The sequence below is a fragment of the Nerophis lumbriciformis genome, linkage group LG09 (assembly GCF_033978685.3).
Source record: "Nerophis lumbriciformis linkage group LG09, RoL_Nlum_v2.1, whole genome shotgun sequence".
NCBI lineage: Eukaryota > Metazoa > Chordata > Actinopteri > Syngnathiformes > Syngnathidae > Nerophis > Nerophis lumbriciformis.
Window position 1 is genome coordinate 46,148,142 of NC_084556.2, and position 21,489 is coordinate 46,169,630.

General features: G+C 41.3%; 1 protein-coding gene across 1 annotated transcript in view; it reads left to right on the forward strand.

Moving 5' to 3' along the window:
* The window catches only part of auts2a (activator of transcription and developmental regulator AUTS2 a), a 200,666-nt gene that overhangs the window by 137,556 nt on the left and 41,621 nt on the right, over positions 1-21,489 (forward strand). Inside the window, exon 4 of the mRNA XM_061963084.2 lies at positions 17,998-18,568. Within this exon, the coding sequence (XP_061819068.2) occupies positions 17,998-18,568 (571 nt within the window). The remainder of the gene's footprint in view (positions 1-17,997; positions 18,569-21,489) is intronic.

The following is a 21,489-nucleotide window of genomic DNA, read 5'->3' on the forward strand; positions in this document are numbered from 1 at the left end:
ACCACGACCCATCAGGAGCAAGAGTGAAGTGTCTTGCCCAAAGACACAACGGACGTGAATATAATGGTAGATCAAACCAGGAACTCTCAACCAACCACGCCTCAGCATCCCGTGAAACTGAATTTGTGAAGAATGTGAAGCAGAATTTATTGCATTGGCTGCTGCAGCACAAGCAAGTTTGCATATTGTCCAACTTTTAAAGGGAATTGACAGTGGATATAAATACGCACCTGTAAGAAGACAACCAAGGTGCAATATCCAACGCTTTTAAATTTGGCGACAAAGACCTGGTCCTGAACGTCAACAAGACCAAGGAGATCATCGTCGACTTCAGGAGGTACCATTCCAGCCACACAACATTCTTCGTCAACGGCACAGCAGTGGAGATCGTAAGTAGCACCAAGTTCCTGGGGGTGCAGATAACTGACAATATGACCTGGTCCCTACACACCGGAGCTCTTGTAAAAAGAGCTCAGCAGCGCATGCACTTTTCACATTCGGATGAAAAGAGCACAGCTCCTTCCCCCCATTCTCAGCACATTCTACAGAGGCACTATAGAGAGCCTACTGACCAACTGCATCTCTGTCTGTACTGGAGCCTGCAGTGCCTTAGACTGGAAGTCTCTGCAGAGAGTGGTGAGGATGGCGGAAAAGATAATCAGGACTCCTCTTCCTCCTATCCAAGAAATCACAAAAAGCCGCTGCCTGACCAAGGCTCAGATAATCTGCAGGGACTCCTCCCACCCCCACCAAGGACTGTTTTCACTGCTGGACTCTATAAAGAGGTTCTGCAGTCTCCGTAGCAGAACCTCGAGGTTCTGTAACATCTTCTTCCCTCAGGCCATCAGACTCTTGAACACATCAAAATCATTCCCTCAATTTCCCCCTAAAAATGAATTAACTCGCTGGAATATAAAGACAATATAACATACATCCATAAACGTGGATGCATATAAAAAGTGCAATATATTTATCTGTACAGTAATCTATTTATTTATATCTGCACATTATTGCTCTTTTATCCTGCACTACGAGTTAATGCAACAAAATTGTGTTCTTATCTGTACTGTAGAGTTTAAATTTGAATGACAATAAAAGGAAGTCAAAGTCTAAGTCTAAGTCTAATATCCTTGTCAAAGAAGCCAATATGTTGACTCATCAGAGATGCAAACATATTGATATCAAGTATCACTTTGTTCGGTTTGCACTCTGTGAAAAAAAGGTAAACATTATATATTGTCAAATAAAAAAGATGATTGAAGATGTTCTTATAAAGCCTGAGACAAAAAGCAAAATAGACAAATTTGGAAAGTTTTTGTTCTGGATTTGAACTTGTTTATTTGATGTACAAACGTTTGTATGTAAATGTGAAAAGCTTTGCTAACATTGTTTAGTGTTATGCCCAACAGATTGTAAAGTGTAAGGAGTTAATAATGACTCAAATAGCGAATAATAGTACAGTGATTCAGCGGGTTCTGCATGCTGAATCCTGGCTCTGCTGGATAGAAGTTCGAGAGCAGGTTCTCTGGAATTGACTGCTTGTACGGTAGTGCTTGTATCAGAGATTTTCGATGTAGGCCTATATAAGCCGAGACTCCTTTTTTTCTGAAGATATTGTACCAATATCAAATCATATCGGGAAACCCTAATTACACCACTGGTATTTAAGTATCTAAAGCAAAGTCGCTAAGTTGGCAAAACTGATCCTTGCTGCTAAGTCTTTATTATCTGGCAGACCAGGTGTATGTCAAAGGCTGTTTAAAGTAGCAGAGTTACCATGTTTAAGGTATCGCCCCTTTTTTTATTTGTGGTGGGAAACACTGCAATTGATAATTTGTCCTTAGATGCGAATGTGTGTGTGAATTATTGTTTGTCTATATCTTGCTCTGTTACTGACTGGCATCTGACAGATGTAGGCTTCAGCCTATCTGTGATCCTAATGACTGAAGAAAGTGAATGGAAACCATTGCTGCCCTCAATGCCTTCTTGTCCAAAAGCAACGTGTTGTAGCAGCAGTTTATATTCCTGTGAGCTAATATCAGCATGCTGTGATATTCTCACAAAATACTTCTCGTCAGACTCTCTTAGCCAGAATAGTCGGTTGTTCAGTCGCCCCCACCATCCCGCAAACATTGTTTTCGTATCAACTTCCCTTCTACACTCTCGGAGTCGCCCTCGGGCGTCTAGGACTAATTAAGCATCTCTCGTCAAAGACCCTCCGCACAGCAGAATGTCCAAGCTGTGTAATCCAACACTTCTACCAGCTCTAGCTTTTAAGACCTGCTGACATGACGGCAAGTTTGGGAGGGCCAGCAGGGGAGTGTCCGTCATTCCCAGACCACAGTGCTCACAACTCAATTGTGGGTCCAGTGTTATTGTGCACTGTAGATGCAATGCAGCAATATACTGTACTACAGAAGCAAGGGAGTAACATAGGGTACATTGTGTTGCTCTGAGAACAGTTAATGCTGTTAAAGGCTTCCAAGATAAGGAAGAAGGGATAAGGGGCTAATAGTCTGGAGATTTCAGGAGGCTTTGGCTATGAGATCAAGGAGAAAGCTTCCGCAGATTAGGTTACTGACACAAGAGTTCAGCTGCTCAAGAAGCTGATACCACCAAGTGCGAGTGTCACAGTTCAGCCACAACATTTTAAACTTTTGTTGTTTTAGCATGACAGGCAACATAATAATGTATTATAGTTCACACGTATAGGCTCGTAAAATATGCATTGGGTCTACATTTGAGTAAAGTAGATGTGGGTATTTGTGCGACATGGACCCTCCCCACTTCAGGCACCAGAGGGAAGTATTATAACATTGGGGTCTCAAAACAACTTCAAATCACAGCAACATGGGAGTTGAGCTCAGCTGTCATCCACTAATGTGAACTCCTGGGTATTCCACTCAGCTGGCAAACTCCTGTGTGTGAATGTGTTGGCTTACTCAAGTGCATTATCTACGCATAGGTTCTAGAAACAGACTTACGTATGAATCGATCCAGCAGAACTTTAAGGCAACATCTGCACAACAACCAAGTATAATCTGTCATTTTTCCCTTGCATTCTAAACCATCAACAAACAGGCATGCAAAAATTATGTATCATTAAAGGGGAACAGCACTTTTTTGGAATTGTGCCTTTCATTCACAATCCTTATGTAAGATAAGAACTATTCTAAATAAATAATAAATGCGATCAAAAGTCCGCTGACAATGGAGTCGTTCTATCCTACCTACAAAGCTCTTACAACATATCCAAACACCTCCATTAAGGTTTTATATAATTGCTGTAAGTATATATGTAATGTAATAACAGGCATATTTATAATAACATTTTAAAGCCCCACTTAAGAACTGTCAGTTTTGGTTGATGTTAGCAGCGGCAGTGGACCAAAGCGGTTTTGTTTTGCCTGAAAGAAGACCACATTTCCCATGAGGACCAACCGGCGTTGCAAATTGTCAGAAACTACTGTCAACTACCAACTGACGCGATAATACCACACTGATTCAGTATGACGGATCTTTCTACAGTAGGAACCTGCATATTTTACTCAAACTTTATATTTGCGGTTTGCAGCTATCGCATTGTTTTTTCTTTTTACAGTGTTTTTGAGTTTGTTGCGTGGCTGGTCGTGTCAGTGTGGAACTGCGAAGGTGGGTATTTATTGCTACCATGAAAATTTCCAATAGCTAACATTAGCATTATCATTCTGATTTGAGCATCAAAAGTCAGAAACAGGGCAGCATTGGGTCAAAAATCTCTCCTTGTTGGAGCTCACGCCAGCGAGTGTAAGCCGGCGCAATGTTTATCCGGGTAGGCTCCCCTTTTCTTATTTTTGTCTCCTCAGGCAAAACTTTTCGATTGTTCGGCTGTTTTGCAACTTCAACCATGATAGCAGTGTAATGTTGTGTTCCATTTATCTGGGAAGTTGGAAGTCGGAGCTGGGAATAACGTCACAGCCGAGTTGAGAGTGTTTCAATTACGACGTGGGAAATCAAAATTGCCACATCCAGAAGGCTATTATTGTGCTTGCCTTATCTGGATATAAACAACTTATGGGAAAATATGCACTTTTTCTGCAAACACCGTTTGTCCCTTTCGGGTCGCGGGGGGGTCGCTGAAGCCTATCTCAGCTGCATTCGGGCGGAAGGCAGGGTACACCCTGGACAAGTCGCCACCTCATTACAGGGCCAACACAGATAGACAGACAACATTCACACTCACATTCACACTCGGGCCAATTTAGTGTTGCCAATCAACCTATCCCCAGGTTCATGTTTTTTAGAGGTGGGAGGAGGCCGGAGTACCCGGAGGGAACCCACGCAGTCACGGGGAGAAAATGCAAACTCCACACAGAAAGATCCCGAGCGCAGGATCGAACCCAGGACCTTCGTATTGTGAGGCAGACGCAGTAACCCCTGTCCACCGTGCTGCCCTACACTACACTAATGTTACCATATTTAAACATACAACAATACATTGTTTATAGCTGATTTACTGCGACAAAAACTAATCAGAAGTGCTAATAACGGATATTATAGAAGCGGACATCATTGTTTACATTTAGAGCAGCCATCTTTGAAACAAACTCAGGGGTGGTGAAAATGTTCCAACTTTCCGAGTCATAAATCCGACTACGAGGGGCGTTCCAGTTGAAATTCCGACTAAGAACTCGGAAATTCTGACTTACCAAAATGGAGCGCTTGTCCGTCGTTGTTTGCATCGACTTTTGACTTTTTAACAAATGGGGCAAGGCGGAGTGACGTATGCCGTAAAGCAAGTCAGGACATTTGTAGTTTTTGTGGCAGGGTACCTGCCACCTTCCCGACATTTGCATAGTGCCAGAAAAAACAATACAGACCCCGTCAGGCCATGACAGAGGTGTCATTCAACTAGTTGTAAGTCAATGTCTCATCCCAAAAGTTATGAAAATATTATAATATTATAATTAATGTTGCTTTAATATTTACGTAATTTGAACATTTTAAGCATACGCGGCGCATTAATTTCAAAAACGCATCACAGCGTTCGCTTTTTATTTTTACCACCATCACTGATTAAACATCACTGCAGACTTAATGAGAGCCAACAAACATAATAAAACATCACTTACTGTACAATTTCTGAGGACATTAGGGTGCCACTAGCACCCTAAAACTGGAGTGGAATCAAGCCTCTTTCCGTGTCGTTCTCTAAATTGGCTACATCTTCGTCCTTCTACTAATTAGGTGAGAGACATGATTTATGATATAGGATAAACATTCACGAGCAGGTAAGCAAGGAAGCAGCTTACCACTCAATGATGTAAACATCGGCACACACACTTCTGATCACGGCACTGCTATAAATAGTTTGTCTGCTTTAGCGCTTATCATAACAATATCACATACTTGGTTAATATTCAGGTCACGATATTTGAAGAGTATTGTGGGTGGTTTTTGGATGTTTTTAATTGGGTTTTATGGACGGAATAGAGGACTTCCCAATGACTCCGCTATGCTCATTTTTACACAGATTAAACACGCATCCTTTTTTAAAGACTTCCATTTTCAGCCTTTAGATATTTGCATTTCTTTTATTTGAAAACACAGTTTCTATAAAAACAAATGGCCAAAATACCACTTTATTCTGTGTTCAATTAGAGCAAATTGCTTTGAAGATACACAGACAGCACAGTTTTAAGTATTGGTTTTGAGTGGCTTTTTATTAATTTCATTTATGTGGAAAATAGTTCCTGTCCTGCAATTTTTGCAATTCAAAACTTGATGAAGAGCTAAAAAAAAGACTGATCCCAGAGACCATATTGACCACTATTAGGAATTGAACCACGTATGCTATCAAATTAAATATGGATGTCTCAAGTCGAGAAGGATTTTTTTTGTGCACTCACAAGGTGACTCACAAGGCCAACCCTGGATTTGCAAGTCCGTTGGCAGACTGGGCACATTCCTGCTCTCGTAACCACTCCTTGATTGCAGAGGAGTCTTAATAAAAGGAAAAAGCCTATGCCTGAATCTTCTTAAGTGTGGTGACTGCTGCACGACACACAGCTCAACAAGGATGAGGACTCGTATGCACTGACAAAGAGAACTGATGATTGTGAGTCAACATTTGCTGCAGCCCTCATCTGCCTTTGCAGCCAGTGAACTACTGCATGTTTGCTACATAACTGTCAGTTTTACAGAACTGCCATTGACACTGGTCTTGTAGGACCATGAATTGGGTGAAATCGGGCTGTATCCCTGGTGCGGGCGGGGAAGCTAGTGTCTAGGAAGTGCCTTACTTCTCAGCCGAACATGGTGCTTGGAACATACACATTTTTTGCTGCAAGAATTAGAAAGCCCTGCGGAGTAATTAGATTGTCAACTAATGCTCTCCTGTTTTGATAATTCTTCCGTGGATGCAATGAAATAAAACAGCAAATGCTGTTTTATTTCATTGTTGTGTACCTGGTAGATCTGTTTCCATCTTAGTGATTCAGAGGGGTTGTGATACCATTTTTCGGTGCTTTGAAGTGCTAAAACAGATGACTGCCGGAGTGTTTAGTTTATTATTGCACTTGTTACAATGTGTAAACACATTTGTCTTTTTGCCAAAAACAAGGGATGCTTAACAACATATTTAGCTACAGTTACAAACCATCTTTAGTCCCGAGTAAGGTTGGTTACGGCAATAACCATTGATCTGTAAGAAGTCGCTTTGTGTGGCAAAACAGCGATTGAAATGAAAAACGTTGGCCTCGTTTACACTGCACATCAAATCTGATGTCTTTGCCCTCAAGTGACACAGATGTGATTTTTTTTTTGCAAGTCTAAATGCTCCAAAGTGATTTAAATCTGATCTTCTGGCATCAGATTCAGGCCACATCAGGAGGTAGTCCTGAATTCAATTGGAATCTGATCTTTTCTTTCTCCAGTCTAAACGCAATGCGACCTGTATGTAGGGCTGGGCGATATATCGAATATACTCGATATATCGAATATACTCGATATATCGCGGGTTTGTCTCTGTGCGATATAGAAAATGACTATATAGTGATATTCGAGTATACGTCCTCACGCAGTTGCTTTTAGCTGCGGGCATTACACTACAGGCGTTTCTCACTCTTTCTTGTCTCTCCTTGTCACAGAGTGGTAAAACAAGCACACCTTCTTACATACGTCACATACTGACGCGAGTGCAACGTCACACGCCCTCACCGGGCAGAGAGTTAGTGACATGGGTAACGTTAGCAGTTGCAGGTGCTAACGGAGCGGTGCCAGTGGTAATACGAGAGAGAGAAGGTGCGAATCTGGTAACAAATGAAGGAAGAATTAATTCCTAAGAAAAACAGCACAGGGTCCATCGTCTGGTGGTGGTTTGGCTTCAAGTGGGAAGATGTTTTACAACTATGCGGCAAAAGCGTTGTTACAAAAAGTAGTATCACTGCTAATATGTAGCATCATTTGAAAAGTCACCCGCTAGAGAATGAAGAGTGCTTGAAACTAGGGCTGCAACAACTAATCGATTAAATCGATTAAAATCGATTATAATATAGTTGGCGATTAATTTAGTCATCGATTCGTTGGATCTATGCTATGCGCAGAGGCAATTTTTATTTTATTTTATTTTTTAATTATTTTATTTTTTTATTTTTTTATAAACCTTTATTTATAAACTGCAACATGTACAAACAGCTGAGAAACAATAATCAACATAAGTATGATGCCAGTATGCTGTTTTTTCCCCCAATAAAATACTGGAAAGGATAGAAATGTAGTTTGTCTCTTTTATCCGATTATTAATCGATTAATCGAAGTAATAATCGACAGATTAATCGTTAGTTGCAGCCCTTCTTGAAACCCTGCATGTCAACATCTCGGCCGGTGCCACACCAACAAAATGCCCAAGCAACCATTTCCACATCAACACCGTATGAAAAAAATGGTCTAAAACAGAAGGAGATAACGTCCGCAGTAACCTACCACATAGCGAAGGACATACACTATTTGATTTCCTATTATGCAGCTCATTTTTATTTGACACTTATTGAAATATCTTGGGGCAGCACGGTGGAAGAGGGGTTAGTGCATCTGCCTCACAATACGAAGGTCCTGAGTAGTCTTGGGTTCAATCCCGGGCTCGGGATCTTTCTGTGTGGAGTTTGCATGTTCTCCCCGTGACTGCGTGGGTTCCCTCCGGGTACTCCGGCTTCCTCCCACCTCCAAAGACATGCACCTGGGGATAGGTTGATTGGCAACACTAAATTGGCCCTAGTGTGTGAATGTGAGTATGAATGTTGTCTGTCTATCTGTGTTGGCCCTGCGATGAGGTGGCGACTTGTCCAGGGTGTACCCCGCCTTCCGCCCGATTGTAGCTGAGATAGGCTCCAGCTCCCCCCGCAACCCCAAAAGGGAATAAGCGGTAGAAAATGGATGGATGGATGAAATATCTTGTGTGACATCATGCACAAAAGTGCACTTCCATCCATCCATCCATTTTCCACCGCTTATTCCCCTCGGGGTCGCGGGGGGCGCTGGAGCCTATCTCAGCTACAATCGGGCGGAAGGCGGGGTACACCATGGACAAGTCGCCACCTCATCGCAGGGCCAACACAGATAGACAGACAACATTCACACTCACATTCACACACTAGGACCAATTTAGTGTTGCCAATCAACCTATCCCCAGATGCATGTCTTTGGAGGTGGGAGGAAGCCGTAGTACCCGGAGGGAACCCACGCAGTCACGGGGAGGACATGCAAACTCCACACAGAAAGATCCCGAGCCCGGGATTGAACTCAGGACTACTCAGTACCTTCGTATTGTGAGGCAGATGCACTAACCCCTCTTCCACCGTGCTGACCACAAAAGTGCACTTTATTTGTTTTAAACTATTGTAGTGGCATTCTGTACAAAAGGTGCACTTTAATTTAGTGTTGTTTTGATATGTCATCTTAGTGACATCATGCCACTGCTTAATAACGGTTTAATAAATACAGTTTTGGTCAATTGACTTAGTTGTGATTTCCCTCTCTGCATGAAAGTTTAAAATTAGCATATATTAATGCAGTATGAACAAGAATGTTTTGATGTAGACACATAGAATCATCATACTGGTGTTATTATATGCATCAATTGTTAATTCATGGCTAAGGCAAAATATCGAGATATATATCGTGTATCATGACATGGCCTAAAAATATCGAGATATTGATAACAGACCATATCGCCCAGCCCTACCTGTATGTGACTTTTTCGTCAGCTTTGGGCGAGCTACGTCATTCGTGTGCGCGGAGAAAGACGCAGTAGCCAGCGCAAGTGGGTTGTTCATCACAACATCCGGTTTCAGTGAGCAAAGTCTATTTAAGACGTCCAAATTTTCAGTGCATCACTTGTCAATAGCGCACAAATAATAGGTTATATGTAATATGTGAATGTATATATTTATTTATATATATATTATATACTTTGATTCCGAAGAAATAGCGATTATTGAAAGACCAGAATTGAAGCTGTGGCGCATTTGCTTATGTGTGAGTTGAAAAATAAAGCACACGTAGATGTCTGTGTCTCCTTTAGTTAACAACAATTAAAAGATTAGAACCCTCCTAAATATATTACACTATATACATCCATACATACATTACATTACTTTATATTACATGGACCACAATGGAAACAAGCCTTTTGGCTTTTTGTGCCATCCATTTGCCTTTTTAAAGCATTACATGGATTAAATTCTTTAAGATGTCAATAAACTTCTCAATCAATCAATCAAAGTTGGATTTACATTCACGTAAAAAAAACACACATTTTTAAGGTGTTGTAACTTTTATTGTATTTTGTACTAGTAGCAACTTCCTCCGGGTCAACTTCCTTTGTTTTCACTTTATTTAAGTGCGCATGCATGTGACGCCGAGGCCACATTGGGGCCTGTGCGAAATTACACTGGAGTCTGATGAAAAGAAATCACATTCTTCTTGCAGTGTAAACAGTCATCTGGAAAAAAATCAGATTTAAAAAAATTTGGATTTGGCCCAACTTGGCTTGCAGTGTAAACATAGTCAACGAGTGGCAGGGGCATCAGTGAGCCAGTAAGTCTGGTGTCGTCAACACTGTGACAAGTTTGCTTTTTAGAATTGTAAGCGCCTCCTTTTTTGTATCTTTTTCAATTTTTTTCAACAGCGTTAAAAATACACTTAAATTTTTCTATTTTATATATCACATTAAAACATTGGCTTCATTAGAATATTTGCACTCCTAATAATATGACAATAGATCACGGACAAATCATGTCAATGTTAATATGCATTATTTCTAGGGCTATAAATATATAATTAGTGGCTGTTTATAGAATTTAGATAATTTGTTGGCTCTGGGCTATGTGGTGTTTTTCTGCTCATGCTGGTGTTATTCTTGTTTGATTCAAATAAAGGAACATTAGGGTTGGAAGGTACTTTTTGGAGGTAAAAAATGGATGAGAAACAGTGACGGCAACAGAAGGAGGCCACAGATGCACAGATGTTTAGAGCCTTCGAGACGTCTGCATGTGCAGGTTGTCATGTCCAACCACTGTCACATTAAATATAGACAGTAAAGATTAGAGTGGTTTGGGCTCATATTACTAATGTATTTTTCAGTAGGACAGCTGCTCGCCTTCTAGTCATGCCTTTAAAACATGATCGCTTGTTTGTCAATCAATTATGCAGGCCAGGCTGTATCAAGTGAGGGCAATGAAATATGAGAGACTTCGTTAATTCCCCTCATCTTCCACATCAGCGATCTAACACCATATTGAACTGCCTCATCAGCAGTGTCTCACTTTGCTTTAGTCACTGTTTGGGTTACATGAAGTGCAAAGATTTTTAATGGAACTTTCCTTTTGTCAGTTCATTTCTCATCTGGGCTCAGTCGAATAAAAATTAAATAGATCAATGAGACAGTCATTTTTTAATGGCACACAATTCATTCAATTCTGCACCCAAACTAGCCAACCTTTTAGCACTCCTTTTTTAATCTTAAAAACTTCCGTTTACTTACAGAATAGAGAGTAATTGGTTCGAGATTACTGTGGTTCTGTGACTTAGCTCATACCTTAAAAAACTCTCGAAACAGGGTCGCCCGTTAAATTAATTGAAATGTTTTTTAAATCGGTGCTTGGCTCCTAAAATAGCACAATTTTAACATGTAACATGCCTTTTAAAAAGAAAAAATAACTTCAAGATAATAAATATTGTATGAAAAACAATGCAATAGAATGCAATGGAAAAATGATCGTTCTTACAATGCATTACGATTAGAACCTGGACGATTTATAAATCGATGGACAAATGTCAAATATCAATTGTATGTTAATTAAGTAATACAGACGGTTCTTAAATGTAGCATTAAGGCAAATGTTCTCTAAACATTAGTTCTAGGTTTGGTTCTAACTAATCATGGGAGAAGCATTAGCAAACATTATTTTAATGTTATGTGTTAGCTGGGTTAGCGTGGACACCCAGGGAGAGGAGAGGACAAGCCATGCTAGCCGTAGCGCTAAGCTAGCTTGATTGTGAAGTAGTAAAACAAGACAATAATACATGCTTTATACATTTCAACAGAAGGCTAATAGGAACCACGTTACAACAGAGAGTAACCAGCTAAAAAGTGGAAGTTAGCAAGTAGATTAGTAAGTCAAGAAAGACAATAAATACTCATACAGTCTCTACATTTCCATGCACTAAATTAGTCAGAATTCTCAAATAGTTCGTTTTTTTGTATTTTCACACTTACGTGTGAAGTCCAACTGTCCATGCACTCTCTCTAATGGGACTATTGGTCATACGCCATGTGTATCCCGTACACTAGGGGGTGCCATTTCCTTTTAGCACGGTTGAATGAATTCCTTTTCCGGTTGACCTATGAAGTCACATTAGCCATTTGCAGAGCCTTACAACTTGTTTTAACTGATATTCGCTGTAATATTGGCACTTATTACAAATGTTACGTCTTTAATGGCTATGCTGATGTTAAATGGCAAACAGTATCAAGAAATGATCTTGGATTGCGCTACGAACATGACGCTACTACCAAAAATGTATCAGGGGAATGCAGGTCGGATGCAAAGACAGACCGGTGGAAGAGTTTTTTGAAGGAATTTTCGGATGAAAATCATGGAAACAAAAGTTTTGTATGTCTTAAAATGCATTCAAAAGGTTCTTTGGATTGATGGAATGAGTTTTAAATCCGAATTAAAAGACTGTACGTGCCCCGACGAATATCAGAGATTAGTTGCTATTGTTCTGGACTATTTTGCTAGTTGTGCGGTAAGTGAATCAGTTGGCTTGCACAAATGCAACATGAAGGGGTTTGTGTACGCTTTATTTTTCGCCTTTAATATACCTGCTTCATTCTATTTAATGTCATTTGCATTTCGTTCTGGAGTCCAAAAGCCAGATGTTTTGGTCCGATGTTACACCAATGTTACGGTGCTTACTGTGACATTCGCTACACCAACTACACCACCAACGGTGGAGAGGCTGGTAACACAAAGTATGACAATTAGTCGAGAGAGTGATCTGAAAAATCTGTAAACTGGGGGACTGGTATCCCGTAGTACCACAATACTTCTGGACCGATGCGCAAACAAACTGCTCTACCTTGATCGGTCACTCTATGCCTTCTTTAATGTTACAGTGGTTCAAATGAAAGGGAATCATTTAAAAAGCACTATTTTAAAACTCTATGGAACACAATTATTCAAAGTTGTATTTCTTGTGTACAAGCAGTGTAAGCATAATCTTCTGCAGTGTTCGATATTGTTCTTCAGTTGTATTTTTCTTTGAAGTGCACATTTTTTCACTGGTATATTATGCTGTATCACTATTTTCAAAACGGACAGAGCAAACATTCGCTGCGGTTGAAACATTAGCCTAATCGAGGCTTACTGAATCGTACCATGGATAATTGAACTGAACTGCTGTGTGGAAGGAAGACTTGACACGGTTGGACTATAATGACACGGCTCTCAATTGGATAGCAAGCTAACTCCCCCTACCCCTTTCACGATCCCATTTGTCTCGTCTACGGAACCTTACAAAGCCTCCTTCACCTCTTTAATCCAACTTCAGTTTCAGCCTCCCACGCAGACCTCATTCTCCTCTCTAGTGCTCCACCAAACTGTGTGATAGTCAAAAATGCAATACCACTGAAATGTTGACAAACAATAGGGTTATACATTCTGCAACACCCAAAAGGGAATTGAGCATATTTTCTTCCAGGGACAAAGAAGACCAACAAATGAACCCTTATGGGACAGGAAGCTACCACAACCTATTTGTTCCTGCTCTGCCTGGCCCTCGAGTCTTCATTACGACCAGAATAGACCCCTTCTTTAAATCAGTTTGCTTGGGCGTTCTCAAAACAAGCTGTGGACCTCAAGGGGGTTGGAGGTGCAAGCAGGCGATTGAGAATTGGGAATTCCCTTTCTACTTTGTTTGTCGGAGACGGCTCCATCTGATGGCTTTGAAGCACAAAGTGCTTTTTATTACTAAGTAAGTTGAAACCGTGACAAAACAACTTCAAACCATTAATCTTTTGTCTTGTGACAGATGTCCCATGAAACTCTTGCATACAGCATGTGTGTCAAAACGTGATCTGGCCTACGCAACAGCACAATGCTGCATGGGCCTGGGGCGGCTAATACCTTGCATCTTAATGCTAATGGAAATAGGTTATGGAGGCATTGTGTTGGAACAGCCTGCTCCCAATGGAAAAGGCAGCGGTCTGGAGGGAGTTGCGTGTCAGCCAGGAAGCCCGTTGTGACAGACTGCACCTTCAGCTCAGAGGGTTACTGCACCTCTTTGTCTGTTAAAGGCTCTTAACAGGTTGCATTTTGGGGGAAGAGGATCCCCCCGGGTTCTGCCACTATACTCCCCTATGGCCCAGAGAGAGCTAATTACTGCTTGTGTATGCACCGTCATCCCCCTTGAGCCTGTGCTGCTGATGTTTCAGGAGGGGTTCTGTTGGAGGAGGTCCCTGCAAACAAATACTCTGTACAGATAATTTTAGGTATCTTTATTTCACCTCAGCCCACAACACTTTAAGTTAAGAAATTGACTAACTTTCCATCGCCCAAAACTACCATATTTTCCGGACTATAGAATGCACCGTTACATAAGCCACACCCGCTAAATTTTAGGGAAAAAAATATTTTTTCATATATTAGCATGTACCTGGGGATAGGTTGATTGGCAAAACTAAATTGGCCCTAGTGTGTGAATGTGAGTGTGAATGTTGTCTGTCTATCTGTGTTGGCCCTGCGATGAGGTGGCGACTTGTCCAGGGTGTACCCCGCCTTCCGCCTGAATGCAGCTGAGATAGGCTCCAACACCCCCCGCTACCCCGAACGGGACATTGCGAAATGAGTTATTTATACAGAAAGATGCTGTAAATGTTAATTTCCATACTTCAATTGTTTTCAAACGATGTATTTTACACCGCAGTAAAACGAACACAACAGAAGTCATTGTCATGGACCCACTAGCTGTGGAAGCTAGCTCTACAATTAGTTAAACTGAGTCAATAAGTCTTGGTGAATTTACTGAGAAATTTGTGAAACTGAAACAATCCAAAAATTTGCCCTGAGCAAAAAGGCCTAAAAATAAAATCCCATTTTTCCCCGATTTTTCCCCTACTTTTTAAAGAAACCATTGAATATAAATGACAGAGATAATTCAAAACAAGTTTTTCTTTTATTTAATCAAAAACATGTAGTTTAAAATAATACTGCATACACTGCAGAGGGAATAAGCGGTAGAAAATGGATGGATGAATGGATGCATACACTGCATCTTACTCTTAGCAAAATTATAATTTTTATAGTGTTTTTATTTTTAGATCAGATATAAATTGTACTTTTTTGGAATAATTTTCAAATAATTAGATTAAGAGCTTCTCTTGGAAAGCAATATTTCTGCTTGAATAGAATATGTTTGTTAAATAAAATGTGGCATTGCACATTGCATGCAAATAAACAATCTCCAACATTGAGATCAATTAAGTGCAAACTTCTGTCTTGAATAATTGTTAATAAGTATTATACATTGTATCCAAATAAATAATTAAATAAAACATTGAGAGGACTTTAGTTTGTTTCAGTAAGTAGATAAAGTAAACGCAGCCTTTTTCATTCACACATCTTTGTGGTGCGCAGATCAACTGCTTTAGTGATTGTGCTTCATTCTCATCATACATGGTGTGATCATACATACATTGGATAAATGATTCCACCATAATAAGGCTTGGTTAGTAGTGCCAGCAACTTGAGGGCTCCTGGTTTGATTCCCACCTTGTGCCATCCTAGTCACATCCGTTGTGTCCTTGGGCAAGACACTTCACCCTTGCTCCTGATGGGTCGTGGTTAGGGCTTTGCAAGGCAGCTTCCGCCATCAGTGTGTGAATGGGTGAATGTGGAAATAGTGTCAAAGCGCTTTGAGTACGGTACCTGGAAGGTAGAAAAGCGTTACACAAGTTTAACCCATTTACCATTATCATTTACCATTTTTAGCCCGTAGTTAGTTTGTTTGTTGTTGCGTCTTGCCTTTTTGAAACAAACTTTGCAGCGTCCATGCCTGTTGCCGCAAAACCTGACAACACTTTTCTTCTCTTTGGAGCAAACGTCTCATTAGCATTAGCAGCAGCCATGTTTTACTATGTGTGCCGCAAAAGAAGTAAGGGGACGGCGCAAGCTATGGAAGCTCCAGAGGGGCAAAAAGTATGCCGGGACAAGAGTAGAAACATTTATTTTTTTTTCAATTTTCAAATCATCTGCAACAAAAAACTTGAATATATTGATAAAATTGATATATCGCCCGGGTCTAACAAAAAATGGCATTCTAAGCTAATATTACATTCATAAACTTAACGTAAAACTTACAAACATTGCTTGGAGTGATGAATGAAGAATTCATACAAGTAGAACCGCTGTGGATGGCTATAAGACGGAACAGGACACTTACTTTTGGTTGAAAGTACTAAATGGAAGGACACTGCAGCACCTGCAGTGATCGAACTTGTCTAAAAGATGGCGCCATAGCACAAACAATAACACACCTTGCCCCATAACTTGGTTGAATTGCGTGAATTGGTGCAATCACAACAACGCAAGTGCTTTGATGTACTGCTTATTAGTATCAACATCATGGCTTTTTCTAATTATTTTATACCTTTTTGATGAATTTTTTCATTTTTCGCTGTTATGTTTTTGTGTATTTTATTTCTACAATGTGCCACATGCCCGTAGCATTTTGGACACCCATGGTTCATGTATTTCACAACCAGGAAGTGTTTCCGAAGGATGGAAGGGCGACTCCAGGCTATGTCTTCTTAGCACTATTGCAAGTTATGACTCCTAAAGATCAAAAGCTGGGCTGCACGCTTGTGGAGGTGTTCTGCATGGGTCCACACCTGGCCTTTTACAGGTGGTAATGCACACTCCAGCGGCTTGTGGAGGAGTCTTAGATCTCTGTTCCTACCTGAGATATTTTACCTTTTGTGACGACTCGTATTTGATTTCAGAGTGAATATATGATCCAAGAAACTTTTGAACATTGTTCTTTCATTTTTTATGCAGACCACATAAAATTTCGGAGCAGTGTCGGGATGTATTTACATTTATTAGTGGTGGGCCTCCACAAATAAATGAATGTATGTGGAGCACTGGTACTATTTCTAGAACTGCTTTTAGCGTGCTGATCTATTGGTTGCTCACTGATCAAGATGATTTGGTCTGGTAATAACATAAAGAGGAAAGAGGAACGTCAGCATTTTGGTTGGCTTAAATGTTTGACTTTTATCAATATCAGATTCGGTCACCCTTGTCAAACGGTAGCTTAGGGCTGGGCGATATTGCCTTTTTTTAATATTGCGATACACGATATGTATCTCGATATTTTGCCTTAGCCTTGAATGAACACTTGATGCATATAATCACAGCAGTATGATGATTCTATGTGTCTACTTTAAAACATTCTTCTTCATACTGCATTAATATATGCTACTTTTAAACTTTCATGCAGAGAAGGAAATCACAACTAAAAAAAATCACTATTTTTTTTTATACGTGTTGATCTGGAAATGTTTGCCTCTGCATTTTGATGGTGTGGGCGTGTGGCACCGAACGATGTTGACGTGCGGAGTAAGCCCTCTACATTGTCTAGCGGGTGACTTTTCAAATGATGCTACATATTAGCAGTGTAGCCGAGTGTCCTGGGTTCGCCTATACAGTGTACTTATCTAATAAAATAATAAACGGGAGACATTAGAGCAGGTTCGGTAGCCACCGCTTCTTTAATGTCAACATCACACACCTCCTTCCACAACCACACACACCCTACGTCACAGCCCTACGGCAACAACTCTGGAGGGACAAAACTCCTCCTCCTTACTAACACACTCCGCCGACTCCGGTAACTTAGGACACCCTGAACTGTTTGTTACAGCAGTAATACTACTTTTTATAGCAACGCTTTTGCCCCAGACTTGACAAATTACGGTTGTCTGTTCGACATATTCCGACTTGAAGACAAACTACCGGCAGACGATGGACCCCCTGCTGTTTTTCTTGGGAATTAATTATTCCTTCATTTGTTACCAGATTCGCACCTTCTTTCTCTCGTATTACCGCTAGCATCACAGCTAACGTTAGCCATGCTGCTACCTCTCTGCTCGGGGAGGACGTATACGTATGTGACGTATGACGGGACAGTATGTGATGTATGTAAGAAGGTGCGCTTGTCTGTCTGTGAGAAGAAGAGACAGGAAAGAGCGACGAGAGCCTGTAGTGTAGTGCCCGCAGCTAAAAGCAACTGCGTGAGAACGTATACTCGATATCACGATATAGTCATTTTCTATATCGCCCAGAGACAACCCCGCGATATATCGCGTATATCGATATATCGCCCAGCCCTACGGTAGCTATATTTTTCTTAAAAGGCCACCATTTTAATGTGTTCATGTTTTTTCTTTTCACCCAGTTCCACCATTTGGCATCAATGCGCTCTCCACCAATGGCAGCCAGGAGCCTCAAGGCCCAGGCTTTCTCAAGGTGTCAGGCCTAGAGCGCAGTCAGGAGAGGAGCCAGGAAAACTGCAGGGACTCTCAATCCCCTTCAGCTACTGCCCCCAGTCAGCCTGTGTCCCCACAACCCCTGCCCCCACCCCAGTCCCAGCACCAACTATTCCTCCCACGGTCTCCGTCCTCACAGCGGACTCAGGCAAACATCCCCACCCAGACTTTGCCTTCCGTTCCACCGCTTCCCCTTTTAGAAGCTCTGCCCAGGCACCACCCGCAGACACCCGCAGCCGTGCCTCTCGCCCAGGGCCAAGTGCCATCACCGGCGCCCCCTCCCCATCACGTGCTGAAACTGCTACCCCAACACCGGCCTCGACATACACCCAAGCTCCATCCACACCCACCGTCGCCTGCCCCTTCCAATAACCATCCTCACCAAGCACACCCCAGCCAAGCAGGGCTACACCGACCTCCTTCACGCTGCCAGCCCAGGCATCTTTCTGCCTACAACTGCCTCAACCTCAACAGCCACAGGTAACCCTATTGTGGAAAGTCATCCACCTATTTGTTTTAAAATGTGTTCATATCTCTCAATTCCTCTCATACATGCAAAAAAACAAAATCACATACTTGAAAATGCTTGCGAATTATACAAAACGCCCGATGATGTAAATGACCATCAGGGAGAATCTTTAGCCAAGTAGTTTATTGACCAGCTGGATAAAAAGCACATTGAACTGAGTGTTTAAAACTTGGCATTGCTGGATGTCATCCATTGCTGTTCTTTGTTAACTGTGTATCAGTTGATTATTAAATTATGCTCATGCTGCTAACGCCATTCCAGCTATGTAACTGTGGAGGGTGGCGTGGCCACCGGGCCTGCAGCGGAACGAAGTCAGCGACAGGTGCGTAGATGGCCCAGGTAATCACATGTCGCCCTGTATAAGCAGCAGCCGGCAGGAGAGAGGTGGTTGGAGCTGGCGTGAGAGCGAAAGCGTGCCTGTCACAGACAAAAGAACACTTGCTGGAAAGCAACCTGCAGAAAATATTGAAAAATAAAACTGTATTGTAACCCTGAACCGGGCTCTCATGTCGGTTCGTGGTGGTCTGGAGGACCCACGGGAGGGCAACCTCCACAATTTGGCGCCCAACGTGGGGCCTCCAGACCACCACGCACCGACATGAGAGCCCGGTTCAGGGTTACAATACAGTTTTATTAACCACCTCTCTCCTCCCGGCTGCTGCTTTTACTGGGCGACAGGTGATTAGATGACAAGTCCCACCTGGGCCATTCCACGCACCTGTTGCTGACTTCGAGGCCGGTCCTGGCACACCCCTTTCTGCTGCAGGCCCGCAGGCCACGCCCCCCTCCACAGTAACATATGCTGGATCAGGGTGTGCAGCTTGCGCTTCACTGAATGAAAAACTGAAATAATTTGCACTGTTTGGCGGAAATGACCTTTTAATGTCCACGTTAGATTTCAACCTCTTAGAATTACTTGACGCGGGTGTAACTTAATATTTTTATCCGATAGCAAAGATAATGTGTGATTTTTATCAAACTGGAAGAGTGTTTTGAATGATATACAACAGGTGTCTTCAGCGATTTTCAGGTCATAGACCCCCAAACTGATGGAGAGATAGAGCAGGGACCCACTACTTATATACAGTATCTTGTACAAAAATGTGTTTTAGATTAAACTGATCCTGAAGGTGCTTTGTTATCATACAATACAAAAATATTCAAATAATATAATATAATGCCACATTAATTGCAGACAACTGGCACGTTAATCGCTAGCTGACCACCAGTACATTAATCTCTAGCTGACAACCAGCACACTGATCGCTAGCTGACAATTAGCACGCCAATCACTAGCTGACAACTGACGCCCTAATCGCGACCTGATGACTGACACGTTAATTGCTAGCTGACAGCTGGCACGCAAATCGCTAGCTAACAACTGAAACGCTAATTGCTACCTGTAGACTGACACGCTAATAACTAGCTGACAACTGCCGCACTAATCACTAGCCAACAACTGGAACGCTAATTACAAGCTGACAACTAGTATGTTAATTGCTAGCTGACAACTAGCAAGCTAATCGCTAGCTGACAACTGGCACGCTAATCGCCAGCTGACAACTGGTGCAATAATCACTAGCTGACAACTGGCGCACTAATCGCTAGTAGGGAACTAGAGCGCTAATCGCTTACTATGCTAATATGGATACAATGTTATAATTCTATATTCATGTTTTTTGTTTTTAACCAGCTAAGTACAGCGAGTAGAGTGTCCATGCCACTGCTTTTTATAAACTACACTCCTGTGTGTTGGATCAATGTTAGTGCGTATTTGAAGACATTCAAATTTGTGGAAAAATTGTGTGAAGAATAGAAAACAATATTTTGAAAAAAAAAGTCTAATCAACCAAAAATTTCACAACCCTTATGCAGACCCCCTGGTGGTCACGGACTCTCTGTTGAAGACCTCTGATATACAATATACTCGGGGGTTACGTTCCAAGAGCAACAGTTAGAATCTTGAAAACTGGACTAGATAGGGCTGCGCTGATAATCAGTAAATCAATTAATTAATGATAAATGAAAATGAACATAATAATTTTGCTGGCATCGATATATTGCCATTTATGTTTGTTTCTTTCATCCGTCGCTTTCAAACAAGACATTATTATGTTTTTCTATAATTTTCAATTGTCGCTGCTTATTTTATTACTACAATATAACACAGGCTGCACTTTGTACACTCCTGGTTTATGCAAATAAATTATTCAGTTCTGTTGGAATTTAGTTTGGCAGATAGGTTAACAAAAACTTCCAACTTGTGGGTGTTTGTTGGCAGTCTCCACAATGAAGTTAGTGTAAAACTAAGCACACAAAGGAAAGTACATCATTAATACAGAGGAAGTGCACATGTTAAATCAACAATAGTTTGGCATAAAATAAAATAAAAACCCAATACAATTATACAGCATAGGTTGGCTATTAGGCTGCTAGTTTAATGCTAATGTACAATGGACGACCCCATTGACAGGCTAACAAAAATTAGCATGCAATCGTTTCAAACTTGTATAAGCATTTAACAAATAAGATTTTAACACAAAATAATTTACATAAAACAGACATATTCACCAAACTCCATGGACACGAATATTGATCGCTAATGTTGTACTCTTAGACCAGTCTGCTGTCAGCTCCGTAGCCGGCATTTTCTTTTGAAAAGCGGTAGAAAATGGATGGATGGAAGTTTTTGTGTTGCGTCATTGTGCGTCAGAGAAGACTACGTAACTACGGGGTTGAGTTTACATGTAGTGATTTCTCCAGATTCTCTGACCCTTTTGATGATATTACGGACCGTAGATGGTGAAATCCCTAAATTCCTTGCAATAGCTCATTGAGAAATGTCGTTCTTAAACTGTTCGACAATATGCTC